General features: G+C 45.1%; 1 protein-coding gene across 5 annotated transcripts in view; it reads left to right on the top strand.

The window, feature by feature from the left end:
* Vps13d (vacuolar protein sorting 13 homolog D) overlaps positions 1–18,930 on the top strand; it is a 233,810-nt gene that overhangs the window by 71,873 nt on the left and 143,007 nt on the right. For all 5 annotated transcript variants that reach the window (XM_076565634.1, XM_042272539.2, XM_042272538.2 and 2 more), the window contains 9 exons: positions 1,743–1,914; positions 2,112–2,224; positions 3,593–3,805; positions 8,086–8,348; positions 9,181–9,314; positions 13,113–13,268; positions 15,138–15,348; positions 15,946–16,020; positions 17,729–17,935. In XM_076565634.1, the coding sequence (XP_076421749.1) occupies positions 1,743–1,914; positions 2,112–2,224; positions 3,593–3,805; positions 8,086–8,348; positions 9,181–9,314; positions 13,113–13,268; positions 15,138–15,348; positions 15,946–16,020; positions 17,729–17,935 (1,544 nt within the window). The remainder of the gene's footprint in view (positions 1–1,742; positions 1,915–2,111; positions 2,225–3,592; positions 3,806–8,085; positions 8,349–9,180; positions 9,315–13,112; positions 13,269–15,137; positions 15,349–15,945; positions 16,021–17,728; positions 17,936–18,930) is intronic.

Below are 18,930 nucleotides of genomic sequence, written 5' to 3'. Positions count from 1 at the left end.
TGTCTTGGCTTGGCTATCCTAAGGACTTCTTATTTGGGAACTGAACTCTTGGTTTTCTTTGCAAGCAATGGTTTTTAAGAAGTACTTTTCTTCTCTGCTTCCCTTCAGTGCTGTGTGGGGTGGCACAGCTCTGTCAGCCAGCGAGAACACAGCAGCAGATGTGCTGTCCACTCCCCACCCACCAGCGCACCACATGGCGGTGCTTCCCTGTTGTCCTTTGTTGATTGCATTCTTGCTCTTTCAAACTCTGTGTGGGACTGGAGAGATAGCTCAGTGGTTAAGAGCGTGTGCTGCTCTTGAAAGGCCCTGAGTCTGGTCCCCAGCACCTGTGTTGTCAGGTGGCTTTTTTGTAACTCCAGCTTCAGGGGATCCCACGCCTCTGGCCTCCCTGGATACCTGCACTCAGCATGTATACACCTTACCCCTGCCCCCTCATGTAAACCAAATAAAACAAAGCAGTTTTATTATATATAGGTTTTCCCTTGCAGACAAGTCAAATTTATTTACTTATTTACTTATTTTGGGCAGTTCTGAGAGTCAAACCTAGGGACATAGTACATGCTAGATAGGTACCCTGCCGTTGAACTATATATGTCCCCAGACTTAGAGCAGGTTTTCTTTTCTTTTTTTTGATATAGATTTACACATCTTCCTCTTTAAATCCCAGTCCTTGAGTTCATGTATTCAGACCTTGTGTATGGAGGACCCATGGTGCCTGCTGCACCCATGGAGGGCAGAGAGAGCTCTTTAGTCCTAGCATGAAGCATGTGTGTCCTGGCAACCGTGGGCATCTTCAGTCTCACTCCAGCTCCTCCAGGCACTGTCAGGTGTTATCCTAATGAGTGTCCCCCTGTGCTCAGGAGGAAAGATATGTTTCTTCTTCTGTCTCCTATGGGAGCTGGAGCTAAGAGCTGGGCATCTGGTCCTTATGACTTCCCCAACTGGAATGTTTAAGCTATTTTTGAGTCTTGTGAGATTTTCCTTATTACTAGGCTAGTTAGGCCTGGTGTGGTTATACCTGTAATCCCAATATTCAGGAGGCGAAGCAGGTGGATTGCTATGAGTTCAAGACTATGGGTCACAGTGTGAGACTGTTTCAAAAACAAAACAAGGCAAAACAAAACATAACAAAAACCCAAACTCAAAACCAAAACAAAACTTGGGGTTGGAGAGATGGCTCAGCAGTTTTGAGGACTGGTTGCTCTTGTAAAGGACCTGGGTTCAATTCCCGGCACCCACATGGCAGCTGAAAACCACCTATAACTCCATATCTAAGGGATAAGATCCCCTTTTCTGGACACTACAGGCACTGCACACATGTGGTGTACAGACATACATTCAGACAAAACAATCATGTATGTAAAATAAAAAACAGTTTGTTCATATGTGTATTTGTATGTATGTGTATGTTCATATTTGTGTGTGCACTTATTTGGCATGCTTGAGATGGAACCTGGGGCCCATGTGTGCTAGACTAATGCTCTACCACAGAGCCACATCCCCAGCTCATTAGATCTGAGGATTTTTTCCATGTATATGTGGGAGCTACAAGTCTCTCTGTAGATAAAGCATGGCAGTCACAGTAACATCATCATTGGAGATGCATGACTATTTTTGCCATTGGAAGTTAGAGAATAACTGGCTGATAATGTAGTAGCCATATTGTAGCCTTACATTTGGCTGTGCTGTACCAAGGCACTTAGTGACTTATTTCTGAGAGTGGTCTCTTTTCTTTCTCATAGAGAAATAAGCCACACTGTTGCAGACATATCTGTCCATGGCAGTCTGTCATCTGTGCACTGCTCCCTGGATCTGTGTAAATACAAGCTGATCCGAGGCTTACTAGAGAACAACCTGGGGGAGCCCATAGAAGAGTTCATGCGGCCTTACGACCTGCAGGATCCAAGGATTCACGTGAGTGAGATAGAATGGGTGCTCCTCTGTAACTTGTAGTCTCTGCTGGTGGTCACCCATGTGGATATCCCTCCAAGACGGTGGGGAACAGAAGAGGGGGTGGGTGGGACAGCAGGTGGATTAGATTTCTTTACCTTTGAGTTCATTTTCAGGTTGGCACCCTCACCCAAGGGTTGACTAGCATTTTCCTTTCACAGACTGTGCTGAGCGGAGAAGTGTACACTTGCATGTGCTTCCTCATCGATATGGTGAATGTGAGTCTGGAGCTCAAGGATCCGAAAGGAAAAGAAGGCACTGGCTCCCTAGCCAGGTCAGACTTTGATTACCTCTGATTTTACTGGTAGTAAGAACGATGTGAGAATGTATCCATTTCACATTAGCAGAGGGCAGAGTGCAGTGGTGGTCTGAGACTAATGAAGTGTGTAAGTGCTTTGTGTGAGTGCATGCATGTATGTGTGTGAGATCGTGTTTGTATGAGAATGAGGGGTGTGTGTGTGTGTGTGTGTGTGTGTGGTGCTGATGATCAGGTACCGTAGAGTTGTGCCCCTGACCCCCCAAATGCTTTATTAGAAGTTTCAGTTTGGTTGTCCTATCAGCCAAGTCAGGTTAGCTTATGTCCTTTTAACAGCCTGCCCCACATACTGGTGACTTAAAGCTGTGAAGGTATGTTTTCCTCTCAAGCTAGGATGCTGGGGGACAGGCTGCTCTGCTGTTTTGTCTTTTGAGTGACAGAACATTTGCTTTCGTTATTCTTTTGGTTTTGAGGTGGAGTCTTGCTGTGTTACCCAGGTTCACTTTGAACTCCAGGAACCCAGCCTCAATTTCCTTGAGTATCTGGGACATGGGTGTGTCACTGTACCCCATGTGCTGAGCATTTTGACAGGGCAGACTGAAAAATAAGAGCTCTGGAACAGTAGAAATAAGAGCTCTGGAACAGTAGAAATAAGAGCTCTGGAACAGCACTTCAGTGCTCTGGTACACTTGGCACTGGAGCATAGTCCGACCAGTGTGAGGGGAGTTGGGGGGCACCTTGCCCTGTGTCGATACAGTTTTGGCATAGTTCTGGGCAGAGCATCACTGGTGACTGCCTGGTGGGTCAGTGTTTTAAAATTGAGAGAATTCAGACAGATGCAGATACAGACAGACAGAGAATGTGAATGAGAACTGTTTTGAAAATTGACAGCACTGGGCTGAGCTCCCTACTTGGAAACCTTTGGACTTACTTCCTTGTGTGCAGAGTAGGATGTGTTCTGGTTGCTTCTAGTGAGCTACAGTGGTCTTACACAGATGTGCAGGCTGACTCTGGAAAGTGAAGCCTCAAGCATGTTGTAATTTCATAGAAGGAGGTCAGAAGAGACCCTCTATATCCATTGGGGATTATGATTTAACACATGGCTTTCTTAGCCTAGGATGGGACATGGGACGGTAAACCATCAAGGATATAGTAGACTGGGTATATTGTTATTCCTCTGGATATAATCACCTCTCTGCAAATGGAAAAGGTTTAAAGCACAGTACCGTTAACTGCATTTTGAGTGGCCTGTGACCAAAACCAATGCAGGATCTCAGATTGAAAGGTACTCTGATACATTGATGATGGTGCTCTTGTTTCATACTTGGACTTAATTTTGTAAGGTGGGATTGTGCTTAACTTTTCGTTTGCTTTCTTCCCTTTCAGATTTGACTTTAAGAAATGTAAGCTGCTCTATGAGAGTTTTTCCAACCAGACCAAGTCCATTAACTTGGTTTCCCATTCTATGATGGCATTTGACACCCGCTATGCTGGGCAGAAGCCCAGCCCTGGCATGACCAATGTGTTCAACTGTATCTTTCAGCCCTCCAAGAGCAGCAGCGCCACCCAGGGCTCCATTCAGATTGAACTGCATTTCAGGTATGGAGGCAGACCGCAGCCAGCCCTGCCTTCCTTTTTCTGTCTGTCCCCATCCCCACCCCCCTAGGTCTCTCTGTGTAGCCAAGACTTTCCTTGAAGTCACTATCCTCCTACCTCCATGTACCCCACACTTGGACCTCCAACTCTGTCTTTCTTTCTTCTCTTTTTTAATTTATTGACTTTTATTTTAAGTGTATTGGTGTTTTGCCTATGGGTATGTCTGTGTGACAGGGTCGGATCTTGGAGTTACAGACAGTTGTAAGCTGCAGGTGGGTGCTGGGAATTGAAGAGCAGTCAGTGCCCTTAACTGCTGAGCCCTCTCTCCAGCCCTCCAGCTCGGACTTTCTTTATGGTGATATTTCCTTTTGTGGTCGGTGGGCCAGGTCCATGTGGCTTTAGAACATCAACGGACCCCAAAATTGGAGGCTCACTTACTAGCACTGGTGTCACTCACCAGCACCATGATGTGTGGTAACAGCACCTGTTCCCTTGCAGTATCATGGACTCACCAAAAGATGTCTCTGTTGCCTTAAAAAAAAGTAGTTTGGCATTGAGCCAGATCCTCAAAAATCAACCTCCTTGTAAGCTTTAATTTGTAAAGTGACTTGGGGAAGGAAGAAATTATGTGAGTTTAAGGAAAAAAACCCAAGCAAAAACCTTTTGGTCTACATGAAAGGAAAGGCGGTTTTGACCTGAACAGTTATTTATTCAGGTCTCCCTGACTCTGGTGTTATGGGAGGCGGTAGGGACAGGGAGGGGAGGGAAACGTTCTAGAATGAGACAGACCTTAGCCCCAAGACTTAGTCTTCCTCTCCGTAGCTTTGTATCCTATTGAGCTTTGAGATTCACTTTCCTCTTTTATGGAACGAACCAAGAGTTGAGTCATTCTGGCGAATCACATGGCACCCGAAGCAGCCGCTGCTGTTACAGCTGCTGCTGTTACTTCCTAATGCTGCGGCGGCGGCGGCGGCGGCGGCGGCGGCGGCGGCGGCCGCGACCCTTTAATACAGCTCCTCATGTGCTGACCCCCACCATAAAACTATTTTCATTCCTACTTCATTACTGTAATCTTGCCACTGTTATGAATCTTAATGTAAATGTCTGATCTGCAGGATATCTGATATGTGACCCTCAAAGGGGTCTCGACCCACAGCTTGTGAACTACTGCCCTGGTGTGATTCTCATGGCTTATGGCTGTTCTTGACTTGTGGCTGGTGTTTAGTGTGCCACTCAAGACTTACTCCCAGTTTAGCTTTGGAAGGGAGGAGCTCTTGGTCTCTCCATATGCCTTTAGGAGGCCTAGCAAAGGAGACATTTTAGCCCTTGTAGGAACATTAGGAGTCCAACAGTGGCAGTGCTAGTGGCTTCTTGCTGGTCCCTGCCTTGACCAGTCATCTTACCTACTGCCAGTTGGATCCTCCCAGATCTGCAAACTTGGGCAATTTCGGCCCCCTTTCACATACAGAGAGACATCTGGAGAAGGTCCAAATGACTCTTGGAAGACTGCACAGCTAAAAGTGTAGTAGTCACAGTCACCTGGGCCTCTGATGTCAAAGTTGAGTCCCACCAACTCTTCATGCCCTCTGGTCTCTGTCATTGGCTGAGTGTAGCCTTGGGATGTGCTGGGTGTGTTTGGCAGCTTCTATGAAGATGTTTCTTAGAACGGGGGGGGGGGGGGGGGGGAATTCCATGTATTTGGTCCTCCTGTAGAGGGGTAGTTTGGTGTTTGCTTCATTGTTACTAATTGTGACTTCCAAAGCAGTCAGCTCTTTGTCCCCTCATCGTCATATCTTTAATATACAGGGGGCCTAAAGTATTATTTTGCTCATATACTAAAGGCATATAATTTCATGGAGTCAAACAATCATTTCTTACCTTGACTTTTGCTAACAGACGCGCCCTTGTTAGTGAGAGAAGTGAACTGTTTCAGGAAGAATCACTCTTCTGTTGGGATTTTGTATGTCAAATATAAATCACTTCACAGTGTTTGAAGGCTTGAAATATTTTCCAGAACAGGGTCTGACACACTGACTTTCCGGTTAGCACCAAGGCTTGACAGTCCCTGCTCAGAATGGGGTGGAAAAATTTTACTGAGGGCAACATTTCTTTTCCATTACAAAAGGGTAGAGTGTTTCTGTGACAAATGCTGTGTGTGAGAAGGAACTGTGCCTTGCCATGCCCTTTTACTAGAGGCAGTGAGCCAGGTTTAACAGAAGCGAGACTGGAGAAAGCAGCCTTAGGCACATCCCCAAGTCAGCGTTTCACAGGCAAGCGGGGAGTTAGTAAATGTAGCAGCCAGAGCCAGGGTCTCTTTCACAAAATCAGGTTCAACTCCCAAACCCTGTGACCTGCCCCTAGCCTGCCTCTGCTGGCCTCCTTCCTCTGCCTGCTAGTATGGTGATAGGGCTGCCATCACCCCTGAGGACACTGTGGCTTCAGGCCAGGCCTGAGAGTGTTTCTGGGGAACCGTGAAGACTATAAAAGCAGTCCCTGTCCCCTGCCCATCCCTCTGCCCATTTCTACTCTAGGGTGCTTTCTCTCCATTTATGGCCAATGTCCTCTTCAGGCTAGAAGATCTGGGGTCTGAGGTTAGTTGCAGTTAAAGAAGCCAGATAGTACTGGTGCATGAATTTGACATTTGTGAAGCAGTCCTGAGCTTCTAAGAAGAGACCTCATCAGTCTTAGACTTGCTGGTCAGGAAAGAAGCTGGCGTTTAGGGGACACCTGCCATGTGCCTGGTGCTTTCACTTACAATGTTAGTTCTCATTTTATATGAGGGAACAGGTTGACATACCCAGGGTCACACAGCTTGAGAGTGACAAGATTTTAGTCTGGTCTCTTGACTTCAAAGCCTTTGCTCTTCCTGTGGACCAGCCTTTCCCAGTGTTAGCACTGCAGGTAGCGATTCCTTAAAAGTAGGGCCTGTGGCCAGAAGCATCTCAGAGTTTGGGGTGAAAAACCCAAATATTTTGGAGAATTCACATAGGCTTTGCCAGTCCAATATCTCTAATAAACTTTCCAATATGCAGGGCTAGAGTAAGGGCTCCGCAAGTGAAGCGCTTTTGCAGAAGGTCCAGGTTTCATTCCCAGAACCCAGATGACGACTTACAACCATTTGGAACTTCTGTCCCAGGGTACCCATGCCTTTTCTGGCCTCCTTGGGCACTGTGCATATGTGGTACAAAGACATACATAAAGGCACAACACCCATACATAACAGCAAAAGTAAAATGAACATCCAAAGGCTCTCAATTCAGAGTTGAGCATTTGGGTATTTGGATTGGGATGCTTATTGATACTTCAGATCAGGCTGCTCCTATAAGGCTTTCCTATGCATTGTGGCATGGTTAGGAGCATTCCAACTCTACCTGCTAGGTGCCAATTGTGCCCTCTCAATAATAATAATATTAAATATTATTATTATTGTTGTTGTTGTTTTCTGTGACAGGGTTTCACTGTGTAGCCCTGGCTGTCCTGGAACTCACTCTGTAGACCAGGATGGCCTCGGACTCATGGAGCTCCATCTGCCTCTGTCTCCCAAGTGCTGGGATTAAAGGCTTGCACAACCACTGCCTGGTGCCCTCTCAGTTATTATTACTAATAACAGTTGTTGTTAAAGACAGCAAAAAAAAAGTTTCTAGATTGCCTAATAAATGCCTGTTGTGGACTCATGTTAGCTGAGGGCTCTGCTATCCCACTTTCCTAGATATAGTTCTTTTTTTTTTTTTTTTTTCAAATGAGGGGCTGGAGAGATGGTTCATTGATTGAGAGCACTTGTTGCTCTTGCTGAGGACCTGGGTTCAGTTCCCAGCACCCACGTGGTGGCTCACACTGTCTGTAACTCCAGTTCCAGAGGATCCAGTGCCCTCTTCTGACTTTTCCTGAGCACTGGGCATGCAAGTGGTGAACAGACATACATGTAGGCAAAACACTCACACACACAAGATAAAATAGTCTTTTAAAAGATGTGATTAATCTCCAGAAAGTTTATATTTCATGGGCTCATAAAGCAGTGCTCAGCATGTTTCCATGCTCAAAGTTGGCAGTTTCTGAAATACTGGAATGGGACCCGGCATGGTGCTGCACACCTGAATTCCCAGGTACATAGGAGCCTAAAGCAGGAGGATCCCTGAGTCCAGGCATTTGAGGCCATCTTGGATAAAAACAGAAGAAAAGGAAAAAACAATACTGTATTGTTACTTACTGGGCCTGAATAAGGCCTTGGCGGTGATGGAAATACCATCTTTGTGATTGTTTTTTTCCTGACTTCTTTCTTACAGATCTACAAAGGATTCTTCCTGTTTCACTGTCGTTCTCAATAATCTCCGAGTGTTTCTCATATTTGACTGGCTGCTGTTGGTCCACGACTTCTTGCACACTCCCAGTGATATTAAGAAACAAAATGTCACTCCTGCACGCCACCGCAATGCCAGCAGCGAATCTGCTGTTGTTCCCAAAACCGTTAAGAGTGGAGTAGTCACCAAGCGGTCTTCCCTGCCTGTGTCCAATGAGAGGCACCTGGAAGTCAAGGTCAATGTAACAGGTGATTGTTCTTAGTGTGTGCCGGTGTTTGTTAGTTTGGATGTTATGTTAGATCTGTTGTACAGGACAACTTCTCTGTGCCAGCCACACCTCCTTATTTTTTGAGACAGGATCTCACATAGACCAGGCTGATTGCAAACACTAAGGGCTGCCTTCTTCTGCTTCCTGAGTGTTAGTATTGAAGTGTTTTTGTTTTAGAGGAGGATCTCACTGTATCACAGGCTGACCTGGAATTTGCAGCGGTCCTCCTGCCTCAGCTTCTGCCTCCCAAGTGCTGGGATTGTTGGTATAAACCACTGCGTCTAACTTCATACTGTTTTTGGATGAAAACCCAATGTGAGTGAGTTTTGCAGACACAGCTGAGTAGAGACCTGTCAGCACTTAGCAGCAGTGGTGGCTGGACATCAGTGGTCTGCACTCCTTGTGGGCAGAGTGAACAGCTGTGCAAAGCTGTTGTGGTACCTCATGCTGCTTGACCAACCCATCTGACTCTTCTTCCATGCCTTCTAAGTCCTTTGGAGATAGGATGCTCTTCATAACTTCTGAGTATCTTTTTTTGGGCCTCTCACCATGGCTAGAATGTCATTTCTCTGTCTTGAACATGCATGTTGAACAGAGGAACTACATTCTAGTCCTTTCTGCCAGGCACTGCTCTGTTAGCTCAGCTGTGCTTGGCAGATTCTGAGTCTGGGAAGGTAGTGAAACAGGACATCGAGAGCCATCCTGGAGAAGGAACAGTGTCCTCACCTGGTACACCTGTGCCCCTTGTGTTGGGACAGCCAGGTGGTGCCAGCTTCCTTGCTTGCCTTGACTGATGATGCTGTCCTTTGCAGGCACAGAGTTCGTGGTTGTTGAAGATGTGTCTTGCTTCGATACCAATGCCATTATTCTGAAAGGCACCACGGTGCTCACCTATAAGCCCCGCTTTGCTGACCGCCCCTTTTCAGGAAGTCTGTTTGGCATTGAGGTAAGTTTGTGTGGTGACCACAGCCCCGCAGAGGGATCCAGAGAGAAACATCTAGAAAAGTATTTGCCTCCTGAATGCTTATTTTCTAGTGGTAGGAATGGAACTGAGGGTCTTGTAAATGCTTAGGCAAGCACTTTACCACCAAGCTACATTCCCACCCTGCCCCTTTTTATGACAAATTGTTTAGGCACAACCTCCAGAGATTTTTAGTCAGTAGGACTGGGAAAAGACCCGAGACTCTGTCTTTATAAATATGTGTGTGTGTATAAGTTACACACACACACACACACACACACACACACACACACACACATAATATAAATATATATGGTTACAATATACATAGTGTGTTTGTTATGTGGTAATTTATATATATGGATATATGTATAGTGTATATAATTTGTGAATATAGATACAGGTATATATAAAATATAGTATAAATTATAAACACATAATGCATCTATATGATTAAAATAGATATATAGTATATGTAATATATTGTGTATGTGTAATTAATACATATACACATATATAGTATATATAAATTTATATTGTCTATATATAGTGCATGTGATATACATACACACATATAGTATGTATATAATTTATATATGATATGGATATATTGTGTGAGTATAATACAGAGAGTGTGTGTGTGTTGCTTTGGATTGAACCCAAGGCCTTGTGCATTTTAGGCAAGTACTCCATCAACTGAGGTGAGCTATATTCCATGCTCAGCTCAGTCCTTTTTGTTTTGATTGTCCATTGCCTAGGCTAGCCTTGAACTTTTGATCCTTTTGCTTTAGCCTCTGGAGTAGCAGGGATTATAGACCTATGCCACCGTATCCATCACGGCCTCCTGAACTCTTGTTAGGGAAACATCATTCAGTGAAGGGCCTTTGCCTTCTCTGGCTTTTTCCTCCAGTCTGGTAGCTTACTCCTCCGTGTCTGTCTTCCAGTGTGAGGCTCTGAGCACACAAGGACTTTTCTCATATGCTCTCCATTCCTCAGGACATTAGTCAGGGAGCCCCTCTTAGCTCCTATTCCTATTAGCACCTTGTTGTGTAGTCTGGGTCTGCATGTCTCATCTTTCTGTCAGGATTGATGCAGTATTTCTTTCCAGTGCTGAAAAACATGCACCACAGAGCCCCTTAGCATATGCCAGGTTAGTAGTTTACACTATAAGATCTCCCTCGTGATCTCTCAAGGAGGAGTTAGAAGTGAGATCCAATTGGGGATTGATTAATGTGTAGTTCCTGAAGGAAAAAGGAAAATGAATATTTTTCCTCTAAAGCCTTAGAACAACTCCATGGTAGGTTTGTACAGTTTAGGTAGTGGTCCTGCTTGCCTTGAATCCTCTTCCCTCACACTGAACACTCTCCTGTTAAGAGACAGGGCCCTAGGGTAAGGGAGGCCTACTTAGAACAGGCGGTGAGGATTTTATATGGTATCCATCCCTCAGGAATATCTGATCTCTAGTGACGCTCGGGAGAGTCATGTGTGACCAAAAGGACCATGTCTCTGACTGGTTGATTATTATGAAGGAAGTAATTTGCACCTGAGTAATCTTTGTCACCTGGACATGTCATGTGCAATATTAAGCAGCATCTACCCCATGTCTTTTTTGTTTGTTTGTTTTTCCAAGACAGGGTTTCTTTGTATAGCATTCCTGGCTGTCTTGGAACTCCCTTTGTAGGCCAGGCTAGCCTCAAACTCACAAAGATCCACCTGCCTCTGCCTCCCAAATGCTGGGATTAAAGGCATGCACCACCACCGCCTGGCTCACCCTGTGTCTTTTAAGCCTTGGGTTGTGGAAACAACAGAGGAGACTATGCAGAAGCCATCTCTGTGGGATGCTCTTAGCTGAGGGATTTCAGGGACATTCCTGTCACTCATAGCTCAGGTATGTCAGTGGACATTCCTCTCACTCTTGGCTCAGGAATCTCAATGGAAGTTCCTCTCACTCTTGGCTCTGGGATCTCAGTGGAAGTTCTCCCACTCTTGGCTCAGGGATCTCAGTAGTAGAAGGTGCAAGTGGTGGAACATTTGCTCAGCCTCTTGCCCCTTCTGATGGGACTTGGTGTTACTTCCATTGCTGTTACTCATTTTACCATAAGCTGTTTTTATTCCTCCTTTGAGGTTCAGATGTAGCTGAATTAATCAGGGGGTTTCTCTCCTTGACCGTTTGCTTTTGTACGGTGAAGAAAGCTCAATTTGGGACAAGGAGCTGCGTGCTCAGATGTTGTAGTTGATCATGGAATTGAAGTTTGTTTGCTTTCCAGGCCATGAAAAGGCCAGCTTTGAGTGGGGCATCATGGTAACTGATTAAGGAACTATACAACTGGGCTCCGTGTAGCTGAGTCCTCCAAAGGAGAAAAGGAGGAAGAAACTTTCCTGCTCCAATGTTTCAGAAAAATAAAGTGGCAGAATATTTGAGATGTCTAGTTTTGAGTTGCCAGAGCCAGATCTCAGTTTTAGGACCTCTGTGGTAGATCCCTGGGAGGATTGAACATGGTGAAAGGCTTTGGTGTTCCATAGTTTCCATAGTGCTAAGAAATGTCCTGTGAAGATAGAGCTCTGCTCATAAGATGAGAGCAGCTTCACATGAATGCTTCCTTCTTTCCTCCATCCTCCTTCTGAACACATAAAATAATTTGATCCCAGAATGGGAGTCTGTCTACCCTGAAGCCTATTTATTTGTTAGCATTGCAGAATAGTTCATGCACACAGAGTATGAAATCTAATTGAATGGATTCCTATGTACCTGTCTGGCCGCTTTAATCACGAATGTGCTTTAAATTAGGAATTCTGAGAGGAGAATTACCTGTTCCATATATAGTTTCTATTCTTATTTTGGTGTGTTCTGTCCTGTCCTTAAAAGAAAGTCAATATTACTATTATTTTGTTCATTTGAAATAGGCTCCCACTATGTAGCACAGGGTGGGTGGCCTTGAATTTCGGTCCTCCTGGCTCAGCTTTCTTAGTGTTGGGATTATAGTCATGAGTCTCCAATGGTTTTTTGAGACAGGGTTTCTCTGTATAGTTCTGTAGGCTGGCCTCAAACTCACAGAGATCTTCCTGGCTCTGCCTACCTAGTGCTGGGATTAAAGGCGTGCGCCACCACCGCCCGGCCCTTTGTAATATTTTGATGGGGGCTGCATTTTCACATAACCTGTAATAAGCTGACCTTCCTAAGATTGAAGGCATGTGCCACCACTGCCCGGCCTCTGTACAGTCTTTTCAACTGTCTTTTCCCTCCTTCCCTCTCTTGTTTCTTCATGTTTCGGGAGACAGGGTCTTGCTGTGTAGCTCAGGCTGGCCTGAAACTGTGGTCCTCATGCCACTGTCTCTCAAGGGTGGGCTTAGTGTGTCACCACTCTGGCTGTTAGCTCCTATCTTTAGGTGACCCCAGATGCTTTACCAAGTAGATGTGGTGCAACCTCACTTGCTCTTTTTTTTTTTAAACTAATAAAATTTTTAGTGAAATTTTCTATATTTTGTATTATTTCCTTAGGCTAGTTTCTAGAGAGAAGTGAGATTATTGGATCAAAGGGCAGGAGATCTGTAAGCCATTGTGGATGAATTGGGAATGTTTTCCTGCAGGTGAACCACTACAGCTACTATTGACCTCAGGCTAGAGTGACAGCCCAAATCTTTGCAGCATTTACTTCAGCAGCTGATATGGGTCCTGTGAGAACAGAGGGCTGATAGCTCCTGGGACAGTCCATTGGTGCTGCTAACCAGTAGAACCCTCTCAAGGCAGATAGTAATCTTTGCCGTATTGCATTTCATTTTCAGGTATTTTCTTGCCGACTAGGGAACGAGCAGGACACAGCTCTTTCAATTGTGGATCCAGTTCAAATCCAAGTGGAGCTGGTGGGGAACTCTTCTTACCAGAATAGTTCTGGGCTGATGGATGCGTTCAACAGTGATGATTTTCCACCCATCTTAGAGGTAATGCTGAGCAGCATCTAACCCATGGATGCACCCCTGGTCCCCTGTGCAGACACTGTTGACCACTCTGAGTCTAGTACCATTGTAGTAACCCAGCAGATGTAATGAATACAATGCCACCTAGGAGCTTGCAGTGTAGACAAGGATAAAAGACCCTCTAATAGGCTGGTATCATTTTGAAGTTCTGAAAAAGTTGATAGAAAGCAGAACTCAGCATAGGCAGGAATAGTGGGTAGAGTGCTGCAAGGTCGGGACATCTGGGGGTGGGGTGGGGCAGGTAGGATATAAATCAGCAGAGGAAGGAGGACATTCCAGGTCAAGAAACTGAGTTAGGCAGAAGCAGAAAGTCTCATTGGGACTGAGAGGTGTTGAGGGAGACGAGGTCTGAAGCTGAAGCTAGGCAAGAGAGGCTTACAGCCCTGGGGTTCTTGATCTCACTTTCCTTATTTCAGTGTGTGTGTGTGTGTGTGTGTGTGTATGTCTGTGGATGCCCACAGAAGCCAGAAAAAAAGAGTCCGAGTTATAGGCAGTTGTGACTGCCATGTCGATGCTGGGAAGTGAACTCAGGTCCTCTGGAAGAGCAGTAAGTGCTCTGAACCACTGAGCCATCTCTAAGTCAGGTGTTGTTTCTTTGATAAGAGGGCAGTAATTAATCAGTCCATTTGAATCATGGGGACCTGAAAGAGAAATGCTACATGACTTTTCAGTTTCAGCAGTACTTCATTGGAAAAAAGGGAATGAGTGAATAAAGAAAGGCTTCTTCACAGACCTTTGCACCCTGTCCAGTGTGCTGCCTGCTTGCAGGTCTGTGCTGCCCTCACCAGCAGAGCTAAACTGCTCATCTCTGAGGAGGAGTGCATTTTAGAAAGGGTACTTCCAGACTTGACCAATTATATTATATTTGAATAAAGCAAAGATTTTCTCATCGTTGTTGTTATTACTAGTAATATTATTATTATTGTATTGTTGTTATTTTTGTTATTGTTATTATTATTATTGACAGGGTCTCATGTAGCGTAGGCTGGCCTAGAACTCCTGATTCTCCTACCTCTATCTCTGAGTGCTGACAATATAGGCAAAGAGATCCATTTTGTAGGTGTCCTAGTTTCATTTCTGTTGCTGTGATAAAATATCCTGATGAAAAGCAACTTGGGGAGAAAAAGGTTTATTTCATCTTATAATTTCAGGTTATGGTTCAACATAAAGAGGTCAAAGCAGAAACTTCAAACACCTAGTCCCATCATATCCACAGTCAAGAGTAGAGAGAAATGAGTGCACACATGATTGTTTTCTTGCTTATACTCAGCCTGATTTCTCTACTCTCACACACTTCAGCACCTCCTGCCTAGGGAATGGTGCTGCCCACAGTGGGCTGGGTCTTTACATCAATTAAGACATGCTCCCTAAGACATGTCTAAAGGCTAACTCAATACAGTCTCTCACTGAAACTCACCTTCCAGGTAATTACAGGTTGTGTCAAGTTGACAAAGCTACCCATCACAGTTGATCAGTTTATTTCAGAGATAAAAAAAATGTAATGGGTCTAGGAAAAATGGCTTAACAAAATATTACCATTATGTGGTCTTCACCCCCAGCCATATTCTTATCTTGTGAGGTATTAATTGCTCTAGTAATTATCCTATTTAGTTTTTTTTTTTAATTTCATTCAGTTTTGTAACCATTACCTGATGGCTGAGATAGTACCTCATCATTATTTGCTTAATTTCAAGATCTTTGCAATCTTTTAAATGAGAAGTTGTGGTGATATCTGGACCTCTGAGACATAAAGTAGGAATTATGTTTGAGTGATGTGTGGGCACAAAGCCGAAAGCAGCTTTAAAACTGTTGCTACCTTTTACATTCCATTAGATTCAGTTGCAAGCCCTGGATATCAGACTCTCCTATAATGATGTTCAGCTGTTTCTTGCCATTGCAAAATCCATCCCAGAGCAAGCTAATACTGCAGCCCCGGAGACAGCAGCCTTGGAGGCAGACTCTGTCAGCACTTGCCTCCCAGGGGCATCTCGAATTGGAGAGGATGTCAGAGAAGGGTCAAGACACACCTTGGATCCTGTCTTGGGTAGGTGTCTGTTTGGAAACCCAGGCAGTCTTCTTGATTAATACTTATTCTCTCTGTCTCCGTCTCTCATGTTTTACTCTGCATCCCGACTGATCCAACATTTGATATGTCATACATCATCCATGCTGTTCTCAAACTTATGGCAGTCCTCCTGCCTCTGCCTCCCTAGTACTTGACTTATCTCCCGTACTGGTAGCCCCACCCCACCCACCTTTAACTTTTTCAGTGTCTTATGCATAGTTCGGTTGATCATAATCTAATTGCTTGTCCTTGAGTATGATTGTGAAGTATGACTACAGCTACTGCTCCCGCTTACAGCAGGGGTTCCCCTTACAACTGCTTCTGGAGTTGTATGGCTCATTTACAAGTTTGGTTTTAAAAACTGAGACTTTGCCTCTGAAAACTTTGAGTCAATGTTGCTCACACTAAATGATAGTCTTTCACTTTTAAAGATACAACATAAGGAAATGATGGAAAAGTACAAGGTACACATGATAGGGTTCTACACTAGGAGCCCAGTTTACCTCAAGAAAGGAAATGTTGCTCGTCCCCCCTTATATCGGACTGTGGAGTAATCTGTATGAAATTGTCTCCTAGAGTTACAGCTGGCTAGACTGCAGGAGCTGGGCTTCAGCATGGATGACTGTCGCAAGGCTCTTCTGGTGTGCCAAGGTAATTTGCTGTTTGTCTTGACAACATGCTTCCTTTTATTTCCTCCTCAGTTCAGAGAGAGAGAGAGGAGAATATGAATATTCAGGGGGCCTTATGTATCCTCTGGGGGCTGAGTATCATTCTGGTTTGGCCATAGTTGTGATCTGAAGGATTTTCTGTGATTCGGAGGTTGACTGTAGCTGGCTGCATGGGTCAGATTCTTCCTTGGCACCTCATCAGGGCCCTAGGCAAATCACTGAGCCTCTCAGTGCTAGTGCTTCCTTACCTGTGAGGTCAGCGTAGGAGGCCCTGGCTTTGGGAAAGTGCCTGGCACTTGGAAAGTAGTTGTTAATTCTGGTTACTGGTGGTGGTGGTAATGGTGGTGATTCTGACAGCCATGACCATGTGCTGAGCACCTATAGCTCTGTCTCTGGTCTTTTGAGCAAACAAACCAACAGGGATTACATTTCTTTCTTTGTGTGGATATATGTGAGTGAGTATTCACTTGTCACTATGTGTGTATGGAGGTCAGAGGACAACTTGGAGGTAGTTGTCTCCTTCCATAATCCTGGGGATCGAACTCAAGTTGTCAGGCTTAGCAGTGAGTACCTTTACCCCCTGAGCCATCTGACTGGGCCTGTCTTTGTTTTCTTTAGCATCAGAGCTTGGTGTAGCTCAGGCCAGCCTTGAACCCTTGTGCTTAGGATCATCTTGAACACCTGATCCTCCTGCCTCTGTGTCTCTAGCACTAGGATCACAGCTGCAGACAACTTGCCTTTTATGCAGCTCTGATGATGGAACCCAGTGGGCATGCACTTTGAGCTCGATCCCTGTCCCCAGCCTGGCTCTAGGTTTTCTCGTGGAGTCTCCTTACTCTTGGAAATAGCCATTACTGCCCATATTTCAGATGAGGAAACTGGTTCAGATAGATTAAGTAAGTTTGTCTGAGTTCATCTATTAGTGTGGGCCCAAGGTACTTTAAAGAGAAGTCTGCTGATGTGGAACCTGTGTCCTTTGTACTATGGCACACTGCACACTATGTCCTTCCATCATGGCACATCATACTCACCTTTTGTTTCTCTTCAGAAAAAGCAATACAGTCAAATTTGGTTTTCCTTCCAGCCTTTACTCTTGTTTGGTTTCTCTTGTGAGGATGGGGACACACACACACACACACACACACACACACACACACACACACACACACAGTTCCCTTTTCTTTCTGAAGTGCTGGAAATTAAGCCTAAGGCCTTGTACATTCTATGTGCTCTACCTCTACCACTTAGCCCTGCCTGGACGCCCTTCTACAGCTCCAATCTGCTTTATGACCCAGAGAGAAATTCTAGCTTTGTAACTTTGTGATTACCAGAGAATTGCCTTTGTTTTCTGTATGTATATAATCTGAAAACTTTGCAGCAAAAAAAGAAGAATAAAGAGGCATACACAGAAAGATCACAGTGTGAACTGATTTGCTTTCACCCTCATATACTTAGTTTTCCCTTGCTTATTGTAGCCCTTCTTTGGGCCCCAGAAGAATGCCTTAAGGCTGGTCCTTAAAAGTCTTTGTTAATCAACTTGAATAGAAGGTGTACAAGCGGGTGGGAGCTTTCTCTGTTTGCTTAGGAGCAGAATTCCTGCTATATTCTGCCCCCACTCCCCTATCCTCACTCTCAGATCCTTGTAAAGCTTTGGGTAGTGGTGGGACTGCTCACCTCTGATTTTCTTGAAGGCCAGCTGAAGAAGGCAGCAAGTTGGCTGTTCAAGAATGCAGAGCCTCTGAAGTCCCTGTCCCTGGCCTCCAGCAGTAGAGACAGCCCAGGGGCCATGCAGGCGCCACACATCTCTGGAGTGGAGGTCAAGGCTGAGAGCATATGCATCTGCTTCATCGATGACTGCATGGACTGTGACGTGCCCCTGGCGGAGCTTACCTTCTCCTGTAAGTGTGCTTGGCTTGGGGCACCTCAAGCAATCCAGTGCTGCTCAGTTCTTAGGGCCTGCCTTTAAGTTTTCCATGTGTTCTTATTCCCCTTCTACTTCATAGTGCAGTAATAAGGAATTAAGATAAAACTTAATTGTCTAACATGTTTTTCAGATTTTTTTTTTTCTTTTGAGACAGTTTCTCTGTGTAGCAGCCATGTCTGTTCTGGAACTCGCTCTGTAGATCAGGCTAGTCCCGAACTCACAGAGATCCGCCTGCCTCTACCTTCCAAGTGCTGGGATTACAGGTGTGAGTCACTATGCCCCACCATATTTTTTTAAAGCAAAGCAGAATTGAGGCTTAGTAAAAATATTTTATATTTTATATTTTAGTATAGGCTTAAGCAGGAGGGTTAGGATAGAGAGAGGCACCCAGAAGAAAGTGAGCCACCCCCGAGGGCATAGGTGTGGGCTCTCAAGGGACAGTCGGGAGAGTAAGACTTACTCAAGTATGGGTACGAGGAAGACTCGCCCAGAATTTTTTATTTATTTCCCTTGTGTGGCCATCACATCAAGAGCTCTGGCAGAGACATTCTGTCTGTCCATTCTTGTCTTCTCCTGCACATGAATATAGTGGTGAATAGACTCACCTGGGACGTCTCAAACACAAGCTGGGAGAAGAATGCTGCTGCCTGTTTTTCTCTTGAAAACTAACCCAGGATCCTATTAGAAAGCTCCTGTGGCCTCTCCTGCAGAGGGCCACATGTGAGGTGACACTGCTCATCTGCTTTTGATAGGATGTGACCCGGGAAGGAGTGCTTTCTCCCCAGTGCTCTCTTGCACATGCTAGGACCAGGCTTCTGAGGGGAGCAGGTGAAAAATCACCTGTCACTAGCTAGGTGGTGGCAACGCATGCCTTTAACCTCAGAACTCAAGAGGCAAAGGCAGGCAAATCACTGGGTTCAAGGCCAGCCTGGTCTACAGATTGAGTTCCAGGACAACCAGGGCCATACA

Source organism: Peromyscus maniculatus, chromosome 2 (genome assembly GCF_049852395.1).
Source record: "Peromyscus maniculatus bairdii isolate BWxNUB_F1_BW_parent chromosome 2, HU_Pman_BW_mat_3.1, whole genome shotgun sequence".
Taxonomy (NCBI): Eukaryota; Metazoa; Chordata; class Mammalia; order Rodentia; family Cricetidae; genus Peromyscus; species Peromyscus maniculatus.
Note: the sequence above shows the minus strand (reverse complement) of the source record. Positions and strands in the feature narration are given on the sequence as shown.